The sequence below is a fragment of the Pseudonaja textilis genome, chromosome 1 (assembly GCF_049901715.1).
Source record: "Pseudonaja textilis isolate UNSWEBS1 chromosome 1, rPseTex1.2, whole genome shotgun sequence".
In the NCBI taxonomy this organism is placed as follows: domain Eukaryota; kingdom Metazoa; phylum Chordata; class Lepidosauria; order Squamata; family Elapidae; genus Pseudonaja; species Pseudonaja textilis.
In genome coordinates this window covers 232,940,200-232,966,893 of record NC_141990.1, presented here as the reverse complement: position 1 = coordinate 232,966,893, position 26,694 = coordinate 232,940,200, and the positions used below count along the sequence as shown (strand labels likewise).

Sequence of the window (26,694 nt, the reverse complement as noted above, 5' to 3'; positions counted from 1 at the left end):
TAAGTGCTGTCTCTTACCTCAGACCAGTTGCTTAAAAAGAAGAAAATGGTATAGAGAAGAGGGAACAATTGGTGTTGGAGAATAAGTACCCCTCCAGCTAGATATAGGTAGTCCTTAACTTACGATCGTGATTGAATCCAAAATTTCTGTTGTTAAGTGAGACATCTTTTAAGTAAATTTTGCCCCATTTTACAACCTCGCTTGCTTGCTTGCTTAAGTGAATCACTGCAGTTGTTAAGTTAGTGACAGTTGTTAAGTGAATCTGGCTTCCTCATTGACTCTGCTTGTCGAAAGAATGCAAAAGGTCATTGCACGACCCCCCTAGGGCACTGCAACTATCATAAATATGAACTAGTGGCTAAGTATCTGAATTTTTAACACATAACCTCAGGAATGCTACAATGGTTGTGTGAAAAACTATCATCAGTCACTTTTTTTAATGCCATTGTAACATTGAATGGTCACTAAATGAACTGTTGTAAATCAAGGACTACATTTTATTACAAAATGATATTTAAAAGGATTACAGGAAAAGTATGTCATTAGCACACTTTAATGTGCAACCAACAGCTATACATGAAAGGATGTATAGGAAATTCCTGATAGAAGATTTGGTTGGTCCAAGTAGGATAAAAAATCTTATAAAATATACACAGAGTGAAGCAAATGTCAGGTCCAGGGGTGGGATTCTATCAGTTTAGACTGGTTCTATAGAACTGGTTGTTATGATTCTGTGCAGTTCAGAGAACCAGCAAATTGTGCTCTGGCTGGCCCCGCCCCTCCCCTCCTCGCCCAGTCAGTTATCGCGCATGCACGATATCACACGCATGCCCGACATCGCTGACTGCATTCTCCCCCGCCCAGTCACTCCTTAAGGTATTTCTTTTTTTTTTCCTGCCCGACGATCAGCTGTTCCGATGATCAGTTGTGCCGGGATTCCCGTGTCTTACTGCTTCGCCCAGGAGTCTTCTGAGGCCCAAAAATGGAGCATGTGAGGGGGCTCCTTTTGCCTTCCTGGGCCCCAGGGAAGCCTTCTGGGAGCAAAAACCGCCCCCCAAGCGGCTTCCCTGAGGCCCAGAAGGCCCAAAAACAGAGCATGGAGGATTGCTGTATCAATTGGGCCCAACTTTTAGAACAATTCATTCATAGCTAAAGGCGTTCAGTTTTATTCTTTCGCCAATATCTATTGCCAGAAAAGCAAGATGTTAAAGCATTAAATATTGTTATATAGCTTGCAGAATACACAATGATTGCTTAGAATAAATTTAACTGAATAAATCAGTATGTATCTCACAGTTTTAACAATTTTATCATTTTTTTTTTCTTTGTATACTTTGGGTCTTTGAGCCAAATAATAAACTTGCAACCCATCTAATTTAATTCTGATTTCATTCTCTGTTTGCTTCAGCCCCACCAAGCATGCGGCCCTCTGCAGATTATGCCTAGAGGATTATGAACATTTTTTTAAAAATGTACGCTTCACTACAGATTTTAGACTGCAGGATGACTCAATGTGCTCAGCCAGTAATGACTCTACAGAGCTCTAATGTGTACAAAATTCCAGTATGTGCTTAGTTTTCTAAGACGTTTGCATGTTATAAGCAACAATGTTTATGATTTTTTTATAAAACTAATGTTTTTGTTCAAAATTCATTCCAAACAGATTTTTAGAAGAAAGTTTTCATTAAATTAATTAGCTTATGAGCCTAAACTGTTAAGTCAACAGTGAAATTACTGCTGCAGGCAAGCATAAGTCTTTGTATTGTGAAATGCATCTTGCCTTACAGTGTTGACAGCTATTTATTAAGTAGTTCCCTTACCAATACACCTATCAGTACAATACTTCTAAATCTTCTTACAACAGCATTGGATCTAGTACACAGAAAACTGAATTAATACAGATTGCTCATTTTTATTTTCTTACTTGCTGCTTCATTAGCTACTTATTTAACATCAATCTGTCTTCCAGCTTTCTCATTTTCTTTATCTTTGCAAGTATTTTTACCACAGTTTCGTTATGAACACTTTTACATGAACAGTATTTTTGATAAAACAATAATTTATTACTACAGCATGCTGCAATGTGGGTCATTTCAGATGTATGGACAAGTCCCAGATTTTTGCCAGCTAAATTGAAGACTGGATGCTATACCAGTTTATTTAATAATTACATTTATTAATTTCAATGGACACATGTTGTGCATTGACAATAAGACATAAGAATTTATTTGTCATTACACTCGCAAGCGGGTGCAACGAAATGAGGTGCTCTTCCACAAGTAAAACTGGACAACACCATTGAAAGAAAAATAAAACTAGACACAACAAACCATACAATAATCTCTATACAATTTAAAAATGTAAATACCCCATTACTCTCAGTCATCATTTGACTGACTGATATAGCCACCCATCTCATGAGGGAAGACTCTGGTGGTATATAATAATAATAAATTTAAAACAATACATATATAAAAAGAGGGTTTTAAATGTATAAAAATCAACATTAAAAATAGAAGTTAGTTAAAAGTAAAATATATACAATTTGGATTGGAAATTTTGGGGTTGTAGCCCTAAAAATAAAATAACATTTCAAAAGTCTGAGCATGCCATATTGGAAAATACTGTCCCCCAACTGAAGCCCAGCAGGTAAACAAGGTAACTACAATTTTGTTATGCAGGTATGAGACATTACTTACAATTTGTTTCTCTGTATATTTGTTTGAACTTAGGAGATTCACAGCCTCCATGTGGCCGAAATCAATATCATGTCCCAGGAGAAAAATGAAAAGCAGCTTGCAGACATATTTTTTCTTGCTATAACCATCCAGGGCTTTATCACCTAATGAGTAATTAAACAGAAGCCATAAACACTAAAACCAAACACAAATACTGTATGCCTTTTCAAATATATTGATTAGCTTATTACATTCCATCATGTCTTCTCGTAGTATTGAACCAGCTCCACAATGTATACCCTGTGAAAATTGTAACTACATCCTTAATTCCTGTCAGAGAGTGAACTATAATTTCAATAATGACAATAGATAATAATTTATAGATTACTATGTGACAACTCTGTAGGGGGAGAAAACTTTTTAAGATAGTTTATTCATATTTAGTTGAGATTAACCAGATAAGAAATAAACCTAATCAGCAGGGAACCAAAGCTAATTTAAAACGAAGTCTTCCATAAAACTGATTAAAATTTGAATTTAGTTAAACATTAAGTTGTACTTACATATACATACATACAATACTTTCTTTAACTAGTGCTTACCATATATCAAACTCACAAGTCATCTTGTACATTGCATAAGTAACAGGCTTTCATGGAATCACTATTAAAACAAATACTGAACTCTTATGTATTACAGGACTTGTCATCCTCAGAGAAAAGCATATTTGTGAAATACGTTTGATATCATTTTTCCTTGCATTATATATGAACACATCATTTCAATTTATATACTGGATCAATCAGATGTCAATGTTACAATTCTATATGTTACCCAGAACCACATTAACATACTGTTAACATCACAAACTAAGGTTGCAAAAGTGAACAGCACTTATCAAGGAAGCTTGGCAAGATACATGGATGTCTTTCGGACTAGAGAACTATTGCTGGATAGCAGCAAAGAGAGGGAATTTAGTTAAGACTGTTGAAGTAGAACTACCAGCACTAATATAGCAGCATACACACAAAAAGGCACTAAGCACAGGCATAAACAATAGTGCCTAGGATAACTCGCAATGCCCAACTCACTGCAGCCAATTCACCACGGACAACTTGCTATGGCTAATTTGCCACAGCCAATTCGCTACAGGATAACTCATCACAGGACAAGTCAACATTGTATTCATCATTTCATTCAGTTACTTTTATCATTGGTGATCACGTTTTCATTGAGATGATTGGAACTCTTGTATTTCTGGATTGACTTTCTTTATTTTTCTATATTCCTGTATTTGTTGAATTGTCCTGTGGCAAGTTGTCCCACAGCAAGTTGGCCAATTCCACAAACAATAAAGATATTCCTTGCTTAACAACAACCATCATTGAGACCAGAAACTCTTTCACTAAGTGACATGATCATGAAGAGGAAAAACATCCAACCACCCCAGACTGGTGTCACTTCTGCTATAGTTGTTAAGCAACTCTCTCGTGGTCATTAAACAAGAAATCATGTTATTGAGACTTGCATTTATTCTTGACTTCTTAAGTGCAATCTTGCAATCACAGGATGTTATGACAAGTTATAAGCACCTGCTGGTTGCAAAGTCCCCAAATGTTAATTATGTGACCATCGGATTGCTAAATTTACTGTTTTGGCACTATTGTAACTACAAATGGTTGCTAAGCAGTGAGCGAGGTCTTCCTGTGATTGTTAAAAGAGTATCATAAAGATCAAAAGGAATTGGCCTAAAGGTGCTTTAATCTATTCATCTGGAAAAAAATGCATTGATCAATTAATCTGAACAAATAATACGATTCAGTCTAATGAATGCAGATCAACAGTACAAGTAGCCATCTTAGATTTCTTCACATCTTACATAGAGCTTCAAAAATGGCTGTTCTATTTATACAAAAATGGCATTGTTAGTAATTCAGTTACCTACAAAAAGGAACAAGTTTGCCTCTTGGCATTATTTTCCTTGAAGAGACATAATGGATTCTAAATTACATTTGGCTGTTTGCATGAACAAGCATCTGGCGATGTAGAAAGCAACTGGTAAGACAGTATAGACAAGGCCTAAAAATATTCATTCTCCTTGGCAACTGCCAGTCTCTAGGCTACAACATGGCTGATATCAAGCCAAGAAATCACAAACTGTCCTGTATCAATAGAAAAAAAAGTGATTTCTAAAGTAAGATATTCATTGTACAGACTATCTTCGCAATTATTTTTTAGCTTTCCTTCTGTCAGGGGGTATTGTCAAGGTGGCTGGACTATATTTATAGAGAACTCTGGATAAAACAGATTATCGGGACCTTTTCAGTCAAGATTTAGGACTGGATGAGAACAAAAATATTTATCCTTCCTTGGTGACAATTACTTGCTTTAGCAAGGAAGATTTCAGCGGTTGCAATGGACCTCAGCTAGATTAACAGTACTATGTGATCTTTCTTCTCTTTTATAATCTTGTTTATTACATCAACTCTGGTCTAAACACACAAGATTTTAGGAACTAGGGCTAAAACCATGCAGAGGGGAAAGGGAATCGCGTTGAAGGACAGGAAGAACTGCTACCGAAAATGGTCAGATAAGAGAAGCCAAGAAAGTAACTTGAAAAAACAACAACAATCTCTAAGCAAGTCTCTGTCATAGTTCAGAGGGAGCACATTCATATTTGCAAGATTCTGTTACAATAGCTGTTATAATCAAAGTAATACTAATCTATATGGTATTGGTGTGTTAGCCCAATCTGCCATGTATGGCTGACATTGTATTGTGACTAATAAGCATATCTACCTCTTTCATCTGGATCTGAATGGAAAATAATCAATTGCCGATACCTGTCACACATAATCTCTTTTCCCTTTGAATACCTCTGATTTAAAAAAAAGTGAGGATCTTGTTTTGCTTTTGCCAAAAGCTTGAACACAGGGGTAAAGTTTGGGAAACACTATGTAACATTCTGCAACTGAGGGAGGAAATTATTCTGTAACCTGACATGAATAGATGAATGGGAATAAGATGAGGGAGTACATAACAGGTGACAGGGAAATTTGAAAAAAGAAGCTTGCTGGAATTATGAAGCGAGAAAGGCTCTAAATGTGAAAATGAATATAGAAAATTGTTGCAGGAGACAGAGAGATAGAATTGAAAGAGGGAGAGAGAGAGAGAGAGAGAATATCATGTACCTACAGAGAAAATGTTAAGTGCTCCATGAATAGATGGTGTGACTGGAGAAAGGTTGAAACAGGATGTAATTTGTTTATAGTCTGACTGCATTACTTGCTCAATGCAAAGGTATGAAAATAGAACTTGTTCCTAAATACTAGAAGAATAATCTCATTATTCTGCTATATAAAGGGAAAGGCGGTAAGAATGAAGACAAAGTCAGCTGGAATATTATTATTCTTGCTCAAGTGTGCCTGAAAAAGATTTTAAATAGAATTTTGATCAGCATTTGGGAAGTTGCTGTGCAGTGCAGCTGTACAATAGGCAAAGAGTGTATAGAACAGAGTTGCCCTTCTACATGAAAAATATGTGAGTGGCACAAAATAAGATTATAGCATGATACATTTATTGACTTAGAGTAAGTGCCTGATAAAATGAATAGGCTTGAATTATGGAATGCTTTGCATGAATGTTGAGTTGAAGGCCTGTTCCTAAATATGATTAAGAGTAAACCATATGTAAGAATGAATGGAATGGGTAATGAAGACCCATTAGGGTAGTGTAAGAATCAAAAGATATAGAGAGGAATAGTGGATACTGCTGGTTTATTTTTAGCTTTGCTTTGTTCTCTCATGCTATTATTATTAGTTATATATTTCTTTTCTGCGATTTGGATATTGCTGCTTTACCGAAAGATGACATTATGATAGATACACCCACACCCACAAACATATACACACCCACACCCACACAGTATATATGAAGAGTTGGACTGAGGTAGAGTCCTCCCTTTTTATGACCCTATAATCCCTACTAGGGGTAGAATCGGAGTGACTGAATAGAGCTGAGAGTTTACAGGCCAGATGCCCTTCCTAATGCCTAGGTGGAGTTCACAGCAGGTATTTTTTCTTTGTGCCCTAAGAGAGAGAAATATGCTGCTCCCTAGAATTGAACTCTCAACCTTTAAAGTGGGAGGTGAGCATCTTTACCACTAGACCATCAAGCCGGTCTGGACTGAGGCAGAGCGCTTTTAAGAATTTATTTTTTACCCTGAAAACAAATTTATTGGTTAAATAATTTGGTTGAATAGGCTGCTTAATGTCTTTGTCGTACCAATTATATATATTTCAAGTATCCAGATGTAAAACTGCAGTTTATGGGAAATTATGACTATCAACTCTTCCTTTTCTATTCCTAGAGTTCTGAACCTCTGCCCATTAAAATCAGTGCAGAAGAAACAGGAAGTCAGAATACAAATCAGCATTTTCAACATGAGTGCGTCAAAAAGGCGATTTCCTTCCCTTGGGCTTTCATTTAGCTGATTTGATAGCATTGTTTTCACATCCATAAAAGACAAAAACCTAGATATGTTTCTTTTAATGATTTGTTTAAAGCCATACCGTAAAATACATTCTCAAATATTTTCCATTAATGATACGGGGGAAGAATATGTTATAAAATTAAAGATAATGTATATATATCGATCTATAGTGGAATTCAAGAATTATCAAGCAAGGTACCTTAAAGATTGAAATAAAAGTATACATAACCACAGCAGAGTTATATGTATCATGAAGCCAACCACATTAGCATAAAAAAATTTATATTGAGATACTTTATCTGCTTGATAGATGGTATGTTAAAGAGAACTTGTATTAACAGAGGGATACAGACAAGATCAAGGGAAGTACTAATACCACTCTATAAAGTCTTAGTAAGACCACGCTTAGAGTATTGCATCCAGTTTTGCTCACCACATTATAAAAAAGATGTTGAGACTCTAGAAAAAGTACAGAGAAGAGCAACCAGGATGATTAGGGGACTGGAGGCTAAAACATACAACGAACGGTTGCAGGAACTGGGCTTGGCTAGCCTAGTAAAGAGAAGGACCAGGGGAGACATGATAGCGGTCTTCCAATATTTGAGGGGCTGCCACAGGGAGGAAGGGGTCAAGCTATTTTCTAAAGCGCCTGTAGGCCAGACAAGGAATAATGGATGGAAACTGAACAAGGAGAGAGTTAACCTGGAAACAAGGAGAAACTTTCTGACAGTGAGAACAATCAACCAATGGAACAGCTTGCCCTCGGAAGTTGTGGGAGCGCCATCAGTTGAGACTTTCAAGAAGAGATTGGACTGCCATTTGTCAGAAATGGTGTAGGGTCTCCCGCCTGGGCGGGGGGTTGGACTAGATGACCTACAAGGTCCCTTCCAACTCTGATTATCTGTATCTGTATCTGAAATTCTTTAGTATTAACTAAGTTCACCATTTTACTGTTTACTGCTGCCTTTTTAAAAGAATCTAGTGGAAAATGTAAATATGATAAACCACAATATACATTTATATTGATATATGTATTCCACGAAGAGTACTTTGTGGTAAAGCAGGTGTAAGGTAAAGGTTTCCCTTGCACATACGTGCTAGTTGCTCTAGAGGGCGGTGTTCATCTCCGTTACAAAGCCAAAGAGTGTCCAAAGTGGTCATGTGGCTGGCATGACTAAACGCTGAAGGCGCACAGAACGTTGTTACCTTCTCACCAAAGTGGTCTCTATTTTTCTACTTACATTTTTACATGCTTTCGAACTGCTAGGTTGGGAGAAGCTGGGACAAGTAATGGGAGCTCACTCCGTTACGCAGTGCTGGGGATTTGAACTGCCGAACTGACGACCTTTCTGATCGACAAACTCAGGGTCTTAGCCAATGAGCCACCATGTCCCTAGTATAGTTGAGTTTAATATGTAAAGCAAACTAACAGTGAGTAGTCTATTAATGAATCTGATATCAGTGGTAAGGGAGAAGAGAAGCTTCATTGCAAAAATCAGTACATAATAACCAAAAAAGATATGTTTAAAAGGCCAGCAAAAACACCTTTCATTAGATAGCCAGATATCTATCTGACCTCAGTTCATAATGCTATTTTTTATGTAAAAAATCCTGTCAGAAACCGTATTATCTCTAGGAAAACTTACTATTGAAGAACTGTATCTCTAGCTCCACTGAAATTAATAGCCTCTGGATTTATTTTTTAGAATTAATTAATTCTAATTTGTTCTGGCAGCCCAACTCCAATTGATGTCCAAAAGATGCACGGTCTTTCATACTGAAACTCTGGAATGCCTTCTCAACAAACAGCAACACGAGTCTGGTTGCATATCCAAAAGTTAGTCTTTTACACGGGGCTTAAACTGAGACTGCCAAATATTTTCTACCATATCGATTTAAAAACACCAAACAGCCTTGGAAAGAACTGGGAGATGAAGTAACTTTTTGAATCTGGATTTTCTGTAAACCTTTATGTTCAATCAGTACATTGGCAAATAACATGAAAAGGATGTCTGCCACCACCTAAGCAAATAAGAAAGTTTCTCTCTCTCTCCCTTCTAGGATGATTTTAGGGGCCAAATTCAGGAGTATTTAAGGAACTATTTATATATTCAGGTTGGTATCTTGACATATAGCGCTCCATTCTACTTATATGGGATGTTATATATTAAGAAGTGAGCCTAAACTAAGCAACACAGCAAAAGAAATTCAATTAACCACATTAAAATCATAGTAGCGTCCAATAGCTGTTTCTTTTACACTGCTGATGATAATCCCAAAGAATACAAGTCTCCAGGGCCACTGACTAGTACAACTGGCAATAATTCACTCCAATGGATTCAGGCTGTTTTTTGGAGATAGGAGAGACTCATATTCATATAGATAAGAAGCAAACACATACACATATCTTTGTTTGTTTTGTTCCTTAGGAGGATTGTTTTGCTTTTGTTGAGATTATTAAAAAGGACAAAAGGACAAAACCTAAAAGATAGCACATATTTGTATATTCCCTCCCCCTTTTCTCTTGTGTAATATTTAAACAAAAAAGGGAACTGATTTCATGGTTTGCATCAACAATTTCAAAGCTGAGACTTCAATGTTTTTTTTAAAATACAGTCTCATTGCTTTACTCAGGCATGCATTGTTCTTTCTAAAGTGTAGAGCTATGTATCAATGAAGAGTCTCCGTTAGAGTCACAGCAACTGATTTTTTTTTCTTTTTTTGATTTGAAAGGTTTAGCTGTAGCTTCTTCAGATTTTCTTTAAAAGCAGACTTTAGCTAATGATTTCTATTATGAATTGTACTACTCTTCATTACAACTACTATGGAAAAGAGTCAGTTTGGTGTAGCAATTAAGGTACCAGGTTAGAAACTGGGAGATCTCTAATTCTAGTCTTGCTTTAGGGCATGAAGCCTGCTGGGTAGCTTTAGTTTAGTCATTCTCTCTCAGCCAGAGGAAACAGGCAGTAGCAAACCACTTCTAAACTCTTGCCAACAAAAATGCCAAGACTTGTCCAGGCAGTCATCAGGAGTCAATAATGACTTAAAGGTGTGCACACAAAAACAAATAAACAAACACACACACATGGAACTCTCAACAAAAAAATTTCCATCCCACCTTGAGCTATCTAACATGCAAACAAGAAAATTCTTTCATTGTTGATATCATACAAAATTAGAGAAGTTTGTTCAATAGCTATGGCCAGCTGCAAAATATTCACATAATTCAATACCTTTTACTTGTATAAATCAGCACATTTTAAATCACAGACAATATATGTATGTGTGTGTGTGTACACACACACACACACACACACACACACAGCCATAGAGATTGAAAAAAGACCTGAAAGTATGAATAGAAGAGATGACTCCACCAGACTGTCAATTATTTGGAATCCTGCACTCTCAAACAAAAAAATCTCCACACCACAAGCCAGTCAAACACCTGGGCACAAACAGACTCCCCCTGATACCTCCAACTCAAACACACCCCAACCAGGCACCCAGATGAAACCTAGCTTTCTAATAAATGATAACCGTACATTTACTCGGAACCAAGCCGCACTAAAAGCCTCCAATACAGGAAACACACTGTTGCCAGCCAATCAAGACCAAAAAAAGCTACAAAACAGACAGAAGATATTAGAAACACCAATCAAGCAGAACACAGCAAACTCCAAGACCAATAAACACAGACCAAGACTCCCAAACAATCAGGATGAAGAAAAAATCATTCTTACACAGCAGTAGGCTAGCACCAAATTTAAAACAAAAACGGCTGTGAAAGTCTGACTTACAGACCAAATGCAATACAGAAGCCTGATGATGGCAGATGAGATTCTGCCGAAACGTTGCTACAACTTTAAAAGCACAACTATAATGACGTGGGAAAATACCCGAAGAAAGCTGAATACCATATATATACATATACGTATACGTATACATATATATACATATACATATATCTATATCTATATCTATATCTATATATTTGTTTTCTTAAGTCTTCGCGGGTACTTACATGTATGGCATTCAGCTTTGTTCAGGTATTTTCCCACGTCATTATAGTTGTGCTTTTAAAGTTGTAGCAACATTGTAGCAACTTTTACTGTAAAAGTCTGACTCACAGACGAACACAATACAGAAGCCTGATGATGCCAGATGAGATTCTGCCGAAACGTTGCTACAACTTTAAAAGCACAACTATAATGACGATATATATATATATATATATATATATATTTCTGAACTAAGATAATAAATAGCATGTTTCGTTAATACGGTTAATAATACCAAATATGAAATATGACAGTGTTCTCAAAATTATTGAGGTTGGCTGCACAAATCTCATTAAGCCGTTTGCTTAAACTTGTTTTTCTGAATAAATCAGTAGCATTCATATGACAGGCAAACCCATTAACCATCATGCCATCAGCTTTCTTTTTTTTTAAATCTCAGTTCAATGTAATTTCTTACAGTAGGGTAAGGTAATTGAAGGCTCAACTGCTGATCTGCCTTGATCAAGGAATTTCTTTGTTCTTTGAATTATTTTTATGAACATGCAATTAAAGTCTGTGCAGCTTGCCATATAGGAGAAACTTCAGCTTCAACCATAACAACACAAGAGCACACAATAGATACAAACTCAAGATTAACCTCACCAAACTTGATTGCAGGAAATACGACTTCAGCAACAGAGTGGTCAATGTCTGGAATACTCTACCTGACTCTGTGGTTTCTTCCCCAAACCCCAAAAACTTTAACCTTAGACTGTCTACTATTGACCTCACCCCTTTTCTAAGAGGTCTGTAAGGGGCGTGCATAAGCGCACCAACGTGCCTACCATCCCTGTCCTATTGTTTCTTTTATTTTTCTTATATGTACCCATTTCATGTATTCATAACTATGTATATACTTATACCTATTATCTTGTAAGCAATTGACAAATCAAATCAAACAAATAAATAAAGGAGCACTAGTCTACATATTCAGTGAAGAGCCAAGGATATCCGAGACTGGCAAATGTACTTGTGTAACCCAGGCTGTCTTGAAACAGCTTGTTCATCACAAACAGCTTGTTCAGCCTTCTTTTCTAAGAAGGGCCATGCCATATTCAGTTGATCATACTGTCTGCAACAAGAGACAACCCACTATCTCTCTAGGCAGTGTTTCTGGAGAATGTCTTCTTATCTCAGCCAATATGCTGCCCCATCTTCAGTTCCCTATATTTTATAAAAAGCAGAAAACTATGCTAGGTTGTGTAACTGCTGTGCTGTTAAAACTTTTTTTTTTAAAAAAAAAATGATGACTGTTCTGATCCAATTTAGGCAGTTTGCATGCATAAAACACCAGGATCAAAATAAAAATTCACCTCCGAGCCCTAGTAACTAAAAGAAAGTTAATAAAAACCTTTTTTTTAAAAAAAAACCTTGGTTCTATATAGCCAGACACTTACAGGTAGTCCTAGCCTTATGACGGCAATCAAGCCTAAAATTTCTGTTGCTAAGCAAAACATTTGTTAAGTGAGTTTTGCTCCATTTGCAAACTTTCTCGCTACAGTTACTAAGTGAATCTCTGCCGTTGTTAAGTTAGTAACATGGCTGTTAAGTGATTCTGGTTACAAATTATAAAATAAATCTACTGCCTTGAATGAAGGTACCAGAGCGTTTTAAGCTACTGAACCATTCCAATCAAGCTCATTCACAACTAAAAGAGAAATTACAGTGTCCACCATATTTGGAAGCTCAGGGAGGCTGCAGGATGTGTGCGAGTAGAGGGAGGCGGGGAGCAGAGCACCTTGTGACCTTCCCTGCTAGCTTCCCCATTGATTTTGGTTGTGGGAAGCCAGCAGAGAAAGTCACAAAAGGCAATCATGTGACCATAAGACACTGCAACGGCCAGAAATTCAAGGAACAGTTGTAATTACCCCTCAGCATCGTGACAACTTCAAAGGATTGGTGAAGCGGTATGAGCAACTGAGGACTATTGTATTACACAGGCCATGTCCACATACCCTGCTAAGCCAAGTGTGACCATGAACGTGGGGTAGGATGCTGTGGCATGCTAAATAATATCCATTTGTTAAATATCAGATGACATATCAAATTAGAGCCAGGTCTTCTTCATCTTTCAATTTGTTTTGCATTCCAGTTGCTTTTGTGGTAACGGCTGATTAACATGCCCTGGTTTTTATTTTATTTACCCTTAAAAGCTTTGGGGAAGGGGCAGGCGGGAGGGGAGACTATCTTGCCTCATTCATAGTTAGTGAGAATTATGGAAAGCCAAGCATTCTGCCAGCCCCACGTAGAATATGAAACGGGATCCTTAATGGAAAATCCAAAATGGCAACAGTTGCTAACACCATATTATTCATCCAAAAGGATTTTCGTTTTCTACAATAAAATCTGCAAAGCAATGCATTACTTTCTTACCTTTAAATTTGGATCGAATATTTGCCAGTTCTTTGTTTATTCTTTTAATCTCAGCTTCTTTGCTTTTACCTGGGGGGAAAAAAAACGGGGAAAAAAACCTCTCAGTTCAGAGTACAAATTGGGAACAGAATGTACAGTCTTTAACATCACAATAATTTGGAGGGTTTAAATCAGCATTTTTCAAACTTGGCAACTTTAAGTAAATAATACCCCAAAATCAAGAAATTGCCCCAAAGCCAACACTAAAGTGCCCAGCCAAAGAAGCCAACACTAACAGGGCAAGCCACTAGAACTGTGATGGCATGGCAAACCTATGGCATGCGTGCCAGAGGTGGCACACGGAGCCCTCTCTGTGGGCATACAAGCCGTCACCCCAGCGCAGTTCTTCCAAACATGCATGCACACGCCTCCCACCAGCCAGATCTTTGGGGCTCTGCTGTACATGCACAGAGATGGGGTGCATGTGTGGGGGATTCACGCACATGCAGGAGGGGACACATGTATGGGGGGTGGGGTGCATGCGCAGGGGTGGGGCGCAGGGACGGAGATGCACACGCATGTGTGGGGGATGCACACATGCGTGGAAGACACACATGCATGTGTGGGGCGTATGTGCGGGGGCAGGGCATATGCACGGGGGCACACATGTATTGCATTTGGGGGATGTGCACATGTGCTTTGGGCACTTGGTGCTGAAAACATTAGCCATCACTGCACTAGAATATAAACTGACAGCAAAGTACACTCCTTAGTAGCACTGATGATGTTACCTAGTTTGGGTAGTGAAACATCTGCAAGAAAGCAAGAAATCTCAGAGAGTACCAAGGATCCCTCTTGGCAACTTTAAGATGTGTGGGCTTTAGAATGCAGAATGCAGGCTAGAGAATTCTGGGAGTTAAAGTCCACACATCTTAAAGTTCCCAAGTTTGAAAAATATGGGTTTAAATCCTACATTTTTTTTCTCTCATCCTTTTGTAATAAACTGATTGTAAATCCCTTGATGTTCCTGCTGTACTACCTCTCTGACCTTTCTTCACAAGATGGTCCTGTCTTGAAATTAGGATTTGCCAATGGTAGCCCTTGATTAAAATTTGAAAACCAATGAAACGGAAGGAGATGAAGGAGAAAAAAATTCCAAGAAACAGGGAATGATGCACAACGTTTCATTAGGATCTTTTATAAATAAGACAATGACAGCCAGTGGTGATATGCTATCAGTTTGGCCTGGTTCAACCGAACCGGTAATAAAAATCACTACCAGTTAAACAAAGCCTCCGATCAGCTGAGAGGAGGCAAAAAAAGCCCCAATCAGCTGAGAGGATAAAAGACCGAACAGCGCATGGGAGAGTAGGAGGGTCGCTCCTAGCTTTTCGTTTCTTCATCCTCTCAGCTGATTGGCTTGTTAGGGGTGCTCATGCACTATCACACACCTAACCGGTAGCAACTAAGGTAGGATACCACTACTGATGACAGCATGCAATATAATATAAAACTGACGGGAGTCAATGCATTTATGATGGATAGTAAGTGTGACTGGAAAACATCCCTCCAGCCAGATGACATTTACAGAGATTAATTCTAGCTTCTTGCTAGATGTAACACAAGTTATGCTGACCAATGTAAAAAAAAAAAAACACCTTTGGCCAATAGTACTTTTAAGGTAGAAACACAATCACATCATCTTTCTTTCCATATAGAATTGATAAAACTATATCAGATGTAATTATTTCACTTCACTGAACAGGGATGAAACAACCCAGCTGTAACTATCCATGTTTGAATAACACTATAGATATACAACAAGAGGGAGGGAGGGATAGAGGTGTGTGTATCCCCTTAGGTGATTATTTGTTAAATTGAAGGATGTTCTCAGTACTGTAAATGTTGACTATGTTATAATCTGGTTCCAAATACATTTCAAAGTGCTGTTGCTTACCTAATGGCTTAGCACTATGCCAAACTCTCTTGAATATATGAAAATTCACTTCCTGAAGACATCCGTTCAATAACATTTGGTGGGGGTGGGGAGTGAGGGTAGAGGGAAGGGTATGTTCTTTCAAATTAATATTGACTCCTAGAAACTGCCTGGACTAGGCTTGAAGTTTTCTTTCCAAGGTTCTTCAGAAATGGTTTGCCATTGCCTGTTTCTAGGACTGAGAGAAACTGACTGGCCCAGGGTCACCCAGTTGGCTTTTTGACTAAAGTGGGACTAGAACTCATGGATTCTGGATTCTAGCCTGATGTCTTAGCCACTGGACCAGATAGGCTCTCTAAGTCATCATTATTGCCCTTTTATTTTATGCCTCTGAAGATTTTTTTAACACATTTTTCTCACAACATTTTTTTGTTTCCTTTATTTATTTACTTACTTACTTACTTACTTACTTACTTACTTACTTACTTACTTACTTATATTGCCGCCTATTCGCCCATGGCACCTCAAGGCGGCTTACACAATGTAAAATCATATTTAAAACAAAAAACAAAAACAATAAGAACTAACAAAAAGAATCCAGTAAATTTGGAAAACAAAAAACAAAACAAAAACCAACTCCCACCCACCCCACCCCGACGACAACAGGTCACACTAGCCATCTGAGGCTTCCATCCCTCTCTGGGTTCCCCAGGCCCATTGGCAAAACCAGGTCTTCAGTGCCTTTCGGAATAGTATTAATGAGGGGGGCATTCTAATCTCTGGGGGAATGATGTTCCAGAGAGATGGAGCCACCACAGAGAAGGCCCTTCTTCTAGGTCCCATCAGGTGTATTTCCCTCGGGGTGGGACCCGCAGCATTCCTGCCTCCTCGCTCTAATGGGTCGGGTAGATGTCACTGGAGAGAGATGTTTCCTCAGATAACCCGGACCCAAGCCATGAAGGGCTTTAAAGGTGACAACTAGCACCTTGAATTGTACCCAGAAGCAAATTGGCAGCCAATGCAGCTCCTGCAGGAGAGGTGATACATGTGTACACCGGGGTCTGCATAAAACTATGCAGGCCACTGCATTTTGCACCAACTGGAGCCTCCAGATGCTCTTCAAGGGCAGCCCCATGTAGAGCGCGTTGCAATAATCAAGACGGGAAGTGACCAGGGCATGAGTGACTGTGAGTAGGGACCGCTGATTCAAAAAAGGGCATAACTGGTGCACAATCTGCAGTTGCACAAAGGCCCTCCTGGCCACGACCACCACCTGCTCTTCAAACAAGAGTCGTGAGTCCAGGAGAACCCCCAGATTATGCACAGGGTCTCTTTGGGGTAGTTCCACCCCATCCAAGACTAAAGGTGGTAATTTTCCCTGAACCAACGAACCCCCGACACAGAGCCACTCGGTCTTGCATGGGTTTAGTTTCAATCCGTTGCTCCCCATCCAGCCCCTAACAGCCTCCAAGCATTGCGAGAGGGAGGACACAGCAACACTTAACTCACCACGGGCCAAGATATACAGCTGAGTATCATCAGCATATTGATGATACCTCAGTCCATAGTGATGGATGATCTCACCCAGTGGTGAAATATATAAATGTTGAACAGGAGCAGAGAGCCATGAAGCAGTGGGCGAGGGTTGGATCTCTCACCTCCTATCAACACTGACTGAGAGCAGCCACAGAGGAAGGAAGTGAAGCAAAGCAACACAAGGCCTTCCACTCCCATCCCCTGAAGCTGTCCCAGGAGAATCCCATGGTCAATGGTATCAAGACCCGCCAAGAGGTCAAGTAGAGCAAGGATGGATTCACTACCCCCAACCTGCTCCCGCCAGAGATCATCCAAAAGTGCAACCAATGTTGTTTCTGTCCCAAATCCAGGCCTGAATCCTGATTGGTAGGGGTTGAGAAACCTCATCCAGAAACTTCTGGAGCTGCTGCGTGACCACATTCTCAACAACCTTGCCCAAAAAGGGAAGATTGGAAACAGGTTGGAAATTATCCAACCGGATGGAGTCCAGCGACTTAAGAAAAGGGCGGAACACAGCCTCCTTAAAGTGCTGGGGCACCGTCCCCTCCTGTAGAGAAGCATAAATCAGTGCTAGAGTTCACCCGCCTGTCACCTCCTGGGAAGCTTTCACAAGCCAGGAGGGACATGGGTCTAAAATACAGGTGCTCGCACGCATACTCCCTAGAATCCTGTCCACTTCCTCAGGAGCAATAGGGTCAAACCGTTCCCAGGTAATGGGGCAAGAACCTGCCATAGAAGCTTCCACCGGATCAGCAACCACGCCGGCATCTAACTGGGAACGAAGTCGAGTGATTAATGAAATTAATTAATTAATTAATATTAATGAAATTACCTAGACATTCTGTTGGAAGACAATTATATCAAACGTAATTGATACATTTTCCTCAATAGATTTAGTCATTTTGCCCAGATTTCTTTACATTACCAGGAAAAGGGTATCAACACACTGAACTTCTATCAAAAACAGTTCTTTTCCACTGCAGGCTGAACACTGACCTTCTAACCTTGAATAGTTCTGATTAACAGAAGGCCTATGAACTTCCTTTGAAAGGTCATTTAAACAGATAGGAATGTTCAGTGACTTTCTTTCTACAATGTTACACGGACTAGTGAAACTAAGTCTACTGTAAAAAAGACAACAATGCCTCTCATTTTCATTCAGTGTGTGAACAAAAAAAAAAGGAAAGAAATAGGCACTCCTTCGCATATTTCTTTCAGAGCAGCTCCTGCCTATAAAGCACCCAAATATGAAAATAAAGCTGGAATATCTATATGTACATTTACAAACTGGGAACTCCAACGTACAAAATGAGAACAAGTTCCAATTTTTCTGATCCCCTGGCAAGAAACAGTTTGTCTTTCCTATCTGCATACCTAGTAGGGTACACACTGAAATGGTATGAAGAACTGTATGTGCCTGGACAGCCATTTTAAAAACTCTAAGGCAAACTTTTAAGTCATATTTTTAGCAGCCTGGTTGAAGACTTTAAAAGGTAGCTCAAAAAGTGAAGGCTTTAACTGTGTAGCAAAGCAGGTCATCTTCTTAGGTTGACTCAGCCTTCCATCCCTCTGAGGTGGATAAAATGAGGACCCAGATTGTTGGGGGCAATATGCTGACTCTGGAAACCACTTAGAAAAGGCTGTAAAAGCACTATGAAACGGTATATAAATCTAAGTGCTATTGCTATTGCTACTTGCCAGAAGTCTAAGACTATGTCATTCAATGTTGCAATAGACACGATCCAGGCTTATTAAAAATGCTCAATGTACAGTTGCATTAACTAAGGAGTCACACCTCAGTTTTATGACTATGATTATGAGATATGATCAGTTTGTTTAAAAGAAAAGCAACTTCTTGCCATGAATTCAATCCCATTTTAGCTTTTAACTCATTAATATGTTGTTGGGTTCTTAAGTCTTCTCCAAGATTGCTTTTCTTCTTCCTGATGTTCATTACTAGACAAAGTAACTGGAAACAAGATGTCTGCAAGAAAAAAAGCAAGCTCAGAGAACACAAAGAACATAACAACAATTCAATTCTAAGCTACATTCTTGCAAATTGTCCCTATACATTTAGCAACATAATTTAATCACTGCAAATCACCTCACACAGACATGGCTGGTTACAGTTGTTAATTACACCAGCTTGCTTTAAAACAATTTTTTAAGTTTACAAATGCATAATGACTGTTCGTTACAGGCCTTAGAAGTCAGAAAAACAACCCATTCCCTTGTGCCTTTGTGCTTTATTTTGCATGATTTGCTCTCAGCAACAGAGAACATTTTTTTGCTGATGGGCTCCCTATAGATTTGAGAATCAGAGGAAGCTCTATGATGCAGTAAAGATGACCAATCCTTTGTTAACAGCAAACTACCAAGTGTAAAGAAATCCATGACTGTTTATTTCAGCTGAAAAATCTGTTTTCAAGCTGACAAAAATAGGTTTCTGCAGGAAAGCTACCAAGTTCATACCAATCGTCTGCCTGTCTCACTCTTAGGTACAGGGAGAGAAAGCAATTTTTAAAAAAACATTGCTTTTCTAGGCAAAAACAACCACCTCAACAGTACCCAGTTGAACTTCAGATTAATCAAGAGCAATGGAGGTTCAAAAGTTCAATGCATCCGTTTAATCTGGTTCTACAAACAAGCTTCTTCTACCCCCATTTGTAACTTTTTATCATTGTAAAGAATTGCAACTAAATATTTTAATTGGTGTAGATCAACCTAGGCACAAAAAGCAAGAGCTAACAGCAAAGCATAAACAATATTTGCCTTTGCTGTCCTCTCCTCTCCATCAGGTCAAGGAAAGCCCTAAGCAAATAAGATCAAAGAAAAGCTATAATGTATGTTCAGTTACAATCAGCTGTTGTGCAATATTTTGTTCAAATGCATTTCAAATCAAAAGCAGGACTTTGTAATTCCCACCTCCACCAAGCTTTATTAATCATTACTGTATAATAACATTCAAATTTTTACAAATTACACTGGTTATCTGTATTTCATGTTAGCAAAATAATATTTCTGTTTACTATGCTTTTGTACCCTTTCCTTAAACTGTATGATTTTTTTAATTTATTTTACTATGTTTTATTTCATTTCTATTTCAATCGTATCTCCCATTGGGACGAATTAAGGAAGCCACTGCAGTGTATATGCATGACCTACACATTCATTTGAGAGAAAATGTATCCATTATAAAGAATGACTCTTGTATTGTTTACAGTTCTTTAATTTGAATGTAACATTTCTCCCAAACGTTTGAGGGAGAGAGCTCACCAACACCATGCTTAAAAGAGTCTATGGGAAAACATGTGTCATTTCATTGTAAACAGGTATTTTTCCCAGTATATAAAATGTATCAATTATGTTTTAATAGAGCAGAGAAGTATTGGGTGATTCATTAAAACAATCAGCACTTTGGGTAGTTCCTTCTGTAACTAAGTCAACCAATACCTTAAGGGAAAAATTCACTAAATCCTCAATACAAGTTCCCAAAAGTAAAGCTAACTATAAACAATTTTCTTCCACTACCAAACTATATTTTCTTCAGATGATAGCAGCTTTAATAGATAAGACCTCATCCATTAGTCTCATACTCTTCATTATATGGGCCACAAACTAACAATGTTACAATATTCTACTTTCTTCGAGGACTAACCTAAACATAAACCTTAGAAGTACAATGAGCAAACTAAGACCCATCAAGATCCATTGTATACTTTGTTTTATAAGTATAACTCAAGTGTTACTTATACTGGGGATTTGGTACTTTTTCTTGAATATCTACTCTAGTACAGCAGAAATTGTTGAAAACACGACTACAACCACATCTTGCTTTTCAACAATGGATAGTAAGGAAGCGGAGAATGAAACAACTATTAAGAAAAAAGGCAGCACAAAACAAAATTCACTATTTCTATCTGACTAGCTAGTTCAGTGCTTCCAAAGCTAATCAACAGAATCTTTTTCAGGACATCTGTTAATTACAAGATATGTACCTAGGAAAAAATATGGAATGAAGTTCTTCTGAATTCATAATTCTACTGAAACAGTTTCCCTATCTATCAACACATCCTGGGAATAGAAGCCATCAGAAAAATACAATGAAAATGGAGATACAAATAATCTCAAGTAGTTAATTATTTGGAAGAAAATAGTATTCATTGGCAGCATTCACTTAAAACCCTGGCTATCATTTATTTCAGCAACAGTCTTAATGTAAAGGCAAGGAAGCTTCCTGAAGTTTGGAGTGCTAGTTTATGTAATTTCTTTGAATATTTGCAGGCCCAAGGAAGAAAAACAATGACATAATTATTTCCCTAGGGTTTTGTAGCAGTCAACGCAGGAAATACTAGTGTTCAGAAGACCGTAAATCAAATTTATTTAACTTTGATCCAAGACTAGTATAAGATATCATTCAAAACCAGGAGAATGAATTCTTCCAAACATAATAATCCATGTATACCACAAGCAAGATAATTAAAACATTGAATTCTAAAATCTAAATAAGAGAAAAATCTACAAAAACTATCAAGTAAATTATGATTAAGATATGAATGTTCAAATTATATGTAGTAAATTAAGATTAAAATATAGAATAATTGTACACTTATTATAAAAGGAATAGCATAAATTGTTCTAAGCTAAAAGGAATATATAAGTGAAAGTAATAAAATATTATTCTATGGATAGCAGTAAGAGTTCAATTAAGTGACCAGATGAGAAGACAATAGAAACAGAACCTTGTGATTATGTAAACAAGGCTTTTGTCATTACATGTGATCAATTTCAAATAAATTCTATAAGCTGCTGTTCAAAGCTTTGCCTTGTTATATGGTAAAATGGATCAGAAACTGAAATAACAAAGAGGTAAACTGCTCAGGATAACCAGAAGCCTTTAAAATGTTTAGAAGAGTCATATTTAGATGTTTTATCAAATGAACAATGCAGGTCATGTTCAACAGTCTCAGTGTGTCTGGACCTATAGGGAATATAGGTACTCCTTTGACGGAATGTCTATATCTTCCATCAAGGACATCAAATGAAAGAACATTACACTATGTCAAAATGAAGGCCTCCCTATGCTTTGGTACATGTATTTGCTACTTTAGAACTTATCTAGCTTGCTTTTAACTCACCAAAACCAGCTGGAAAGGGGAGAACTAAAATAATCCTAATTTTTGCTGAGGATGATCACTGGAATTAAATTCATTAAAATTTTGATTCATTAAAAGAATCAAACTAGCTGGGGAAGTTTTTTTTTTAACAGAACTAAAACAGAAATCAATCCTAGCATTTATTTGTCTCTAAATATGGGGTGGGGTGGGGGAGTGAACCATAACTGGGGACCTGACATATTCCTCTTAAAAATTTAGACAAGATAACCTTGGGAAGATTGTCTTCAAAATTTGGAAAATTGTCCATTCGAGTATCATGTTGCCATTAGCATATTTGCTTTGACAGTCTGAAGGTTGCTGGTTTACAACCAACCTCTTTTCACTGTAAAAAATAAAAATAAAAGATTGCCTCTGAGCATTTTGAATAAAACAAGAGCCATGTGCTTTCCCACATCCAAAGCTAAGAGAAACCATTTCCAAACAAATGAAGACCAAATGGAAGCCTGTTTTTGTGCCAGGAATGAATGAATGAATGAATGAATGAATGAATGAATGAATGAATGATACTCTCTGCAGGACTCCTATGATTCTTCTCAAACTTGTGGAGAAACTGAAAAGAAAGACTGCATTATCTGCATATAATATAATGGTATAAATTTCATCAGCTTGGGAGAATGAAAAGTCAAGTTTAATTAACTAACCAACCATTTATGCAGAAATTCAACAAAGTAGAACTATTAGAGACAAAAATGTAAAATCACAGCTGCCAGATTTTTAGCTGATGTCAGCCTTCATATGCATCAAGTTCTTCCTTAGAAGCTAGTATGTTGTAATGTTGCAGCGCATAGTCTATGTGTGGATCCAAGTAGTGCGGCCCTTTGCAATTGACAGATGGAAATTCTTTCAATGTGCAAATTTTCCAAGTGCTGTATTTTGGTATCACTATTGCATTATATCGTACGTTTAAGTCATTTTGATTCTTGGAGACTACCAGGGCTAGTTAATCCCTGAGGTTTTCATGTCCACTGTCTGCATCTTAGGGCTGAGATAGAGAGACTTATGCCTAAAGTGGAATTAAAACTCATGGTCTCCTGGTTTCTAGCCTGCTGCTTTACCCACTAAACCAACTGGCCTAAACTAATACACAACCTTATTTGTTTTGGAGGTGAACATTATATGGCCTTGGGGAATATAATGCCCATATAATATATAATGCCCATAATACAACTTTCCATGGTAGTTGTTAAACAAGAAGCCCCAGGCAACATTGTCCATGCAATCCTGAACCTCAATACATCAAGAAGGCAACAAATGTGTGTGTGTGTTTGGTTACTATAAAGAGGTTAATTATCTCAGCCATGGATCTAACCTTTCTGACAACTGTCACAGTGATTCTGCTATGTCTAGTACAAGATTCCGAAGTTCACTCTCTATACAGAAGGCCTTCCCAGAACACAAACAAGCATTCTTTGAGACTAATTAGTTTAACGTAGGGGTATTTACCAGAAAGGCAGGGAAGCAAATGATTTGGGGGGCTTTTGGGGTTTCTGAGCTGGTTTATTTTTGGACCTCAACTGTTGATAAATTACTATTTGTTGTAGTTCTCCAGGTACTGTACCATATTCTTACCAAGTAGTATAGATTATGCACTGCAATTTTTTTTTTAAATACACAGATCCAAGCATCTTCCTCTTGATAAAAATGTAAGGTGCATCCCCAAATAATGATTCATTTAAAATAAACACTATTTCCCAAATATTTCAAGAAATTGAATTGTAAATGAGATACAGCTCACTATCATTATATAACAAGTTGGGCAAAGCAGTTTTAAAAGGTTTTAACTGACTTAAAATGTTGTACATTCTTTTGTACTGAAATATTCATTATCTGATAATTTTATAGATAATTCTATAGATTGAGAATATAACCACAGTGCTTAATGACAGTAAAGTCACTTCTCAATAGCTCTTTTGCAGGGAGGGAGGGAGGGGAGATTTCAGTATATCCAATAACCACAGATCAAATTAGCAACTAGACCAATCTTCATTCAAAGGCAGCCAACTAACTATAACTTGTCAACAGAATATATATTTAGGATAGCGTTTAAGCAGTTAGGCTTCTATAATAAAAAGATTCCACTTCCGAGGTACTTCCTATTTTTCTTGCAGAACAGGGGCATATGTTAAAGGAGAAGCTGCTGTTCTTGGAAGCATATCAAGCAAATGATTACTCAGTCATTTTACTAACAGTCAGTTCTAGGACAATCTTCCCTTCACTTAGGATCCTCCAAATACATGGAAATATATTTTTGCATACATTGCCTCAAGATTACACATTGAAAGGTATCAAATCACAGAAGGTTTTTCCAAGGCATCTAATGCTGTATTCTCAATTTACTTATTATTAAAGTATCAAAGAGCATGTGTCCTGGCACAACTGTAAATACAGCCATTCGTATTCCTTAAACAATTCTTAAAATGAATATTGGCTGGTTCACAGGTCTTTCTGGCCAACTTTTCCAGTTTTAATTTTCAAAGGTCTCCTGAAGGATAGTCTTGCTGCCAAAAGAAGATTAGGAGTATTCTTTCGGCTCAGAATTCATTAAACCTCAGTCTGTGGGCTGATTTAGCTATAGAAGCCATACCATTGTACCAGCATACATCTAAATATATACACAGGTGCAATTCCTATTATTGTTGCTCTTGAATGACTTTGTTGTTTAGAAAATAAATATGCTGGGAAATGGATAAAAACAGCGACTTCTGTCTGCTGTGGGGACGCAGACAAACAGCTAGACCATTCTTCTAAACCAGAATCAATTTTAGTAGGCAATGTAGGAGAAGATTTTAAACATATTTTTGTCAAGAGTGATTTATGCTGGTGGAGCTACATTTCTTTTTTTTTTTCAAAAAAGGATGAGAAATTGGGACTAGGGAAGCCAGAACACTCTTGTCCTACTTATTTTTGCTGCAGCTTGCTTCCTTTACAGCCCCAGGTACTCCTCAAGTGGAGTAAATGCTTGGATGTTTTATTTCACTGCATTTCTACAACTAAGGAAGAGGAATTTATGGAATTTTCTGTCAGGGGGCTAACCAACAAACCTTGATTTGAGATGGGGCCTCCTTTGCTGCCTGGCCTCGGGCAGGGAAGAGTTTTGAGGCTGGGCTGTCAGCTTTCCCAGCAAAGACCCTCTCCTCATTTTTCTTTCCCAAGGCTATACATACTACAGTCTTTTCCTATATGTGCCAAGCTTCCGTTGCCCCCGCACCCAGAAAGATAAAGCTAATCTCTGTTTCACTAAGGCCCGTTTTCCGGGTTGGTGGAAGCACATTCCGTATCTTTAAAGCCACCCCAGCCAAGAAGAGGCTGCGTTGGCGCAGGCTAATAAGGACTTCTCCGGCCCAATCTACAGCACAGCTCGCGGGGCTTCGCATCCCTACAATCAGCTTTCGCAAAGCAGTTTCAGAGACGAGACCCCGACCACCACCACCACCACCCCCAGGCCAACGCGAAAGAGACGCCGGCAGCAGAAGGTGGCTCGTTGCCAGCCCAAAACGCCGTCAGCGGCGAGAGCGGAGAGGAGCCTTCCCAGGATAGCCGGGTTCTCGCGCCGCTTTGAAGCCACCCCAGCCCGACCTTCCCCCGCGGAGGTCCCTTTCCCAAGGCAATCCGGAGCCGCCTCCGTGGAAAAGGATCGGGCGACGCCGCGGAGCAGAAACAAGCAAACCAGCGCCCCCCCGCCCCCGGGGAAGGAAAGGAACCCCACCCGAAAAAGCCCGCCAGCCCCGCCGAGCCCTCCTAGCTGGAGGCAAGTTTTCCTCGCCGCCCCTGCCACGCTTACAGTTCCTGATGTCCGAGATGAAGACGGCCAGGCCCCGCATCCCATCCCCCTTCGACACGGCCGGCATCTTTACGCCGAAGCAGAGACTCCCACCGCCGAGACTGCTGCCGCGATCCGCGCGAAGGACCTTTAGCCTTCCCGAAGCCGCCTTTGCCGCCCCGCCTGAGCGCAAGCGCGACGCCTTTCCGCCTTCGCCTTCCGATGTCAGAGCCGCTAGGCAGCGCCTCGGGGCGCCACCTCGTGTGCGGAGGGGGCGATGTGGCGGCGGAGATTAGGCCGAGCGAGGCTGCCTCAGAGCGACGCTCCGCGGCCCCGCCGTCTCTTCGTCGCTAGCTACAGCTGCAGGGCCCTCAGCCCCAAGGAACAGGCTCCACTTGAGCGCCCGAGGCTTCCTCCCGAGACAGCGCGCATGCTGCTGCGGGAGCAGGTGTTGATCCTTTCTTGGCTGGGCGGAGGAAATGGAGCGCGGAACGCCGCCTCTGCCATGCCCCTAATGAGAATTAAATCCGCTTGAGCGTTAAAATGGGATTTGGTTTGCCATCTTCAATCCTCCTGGTGAGTTTAGCTGACTGGACGCAATGAAAGATTTCTGAATAGACATCCAAAAGTTTGCCCTATTACTGCTTTGTCGGTATAGGGTATAAAACGTTCTATCTTGCATGGCTCTCTTACAAGCCCTGT

The 26,694-nt window shown here is 38.9% G+C and overlaps 1 protein-coding gene across 2 annotated transcripts in view; it reads right to left on the bottom strand.

The window, feature by feature from the left end:
- AP2A2 (adaptor related protein complex 2 subunit alpha 2) overlaps positions 1-26,142 on the bottom strand; it is a 67,551-nt gene extending 41,409 nt beyond the window's left edge. For both annotated transcript variants that reach the window (XM_087920946.1, XM_026706596.2), the window contains exons 1-3: positions 26,014-26,142; positions 13,605-13,673; positions 2,700-2,842 (exon numbers count right to left, since the gene is read on the bottom strand). In XM_087920946.1, coding sequence (XP_087777072.1) covers positions 2,700-2,842; positions 13,605-13,673; positions 26,014-26,080 — 279 coding nt within the window. In that variant the 5' untranslated portion in view covers positions 26,081-26,142. The remainder of the gene's footprint in view (positions 1-2,699; positions 2,843-13,604; positions 13,674-26,013) is intronic.
- Positions 26,143-26,694: the final 552 nt, after the last annotated feature.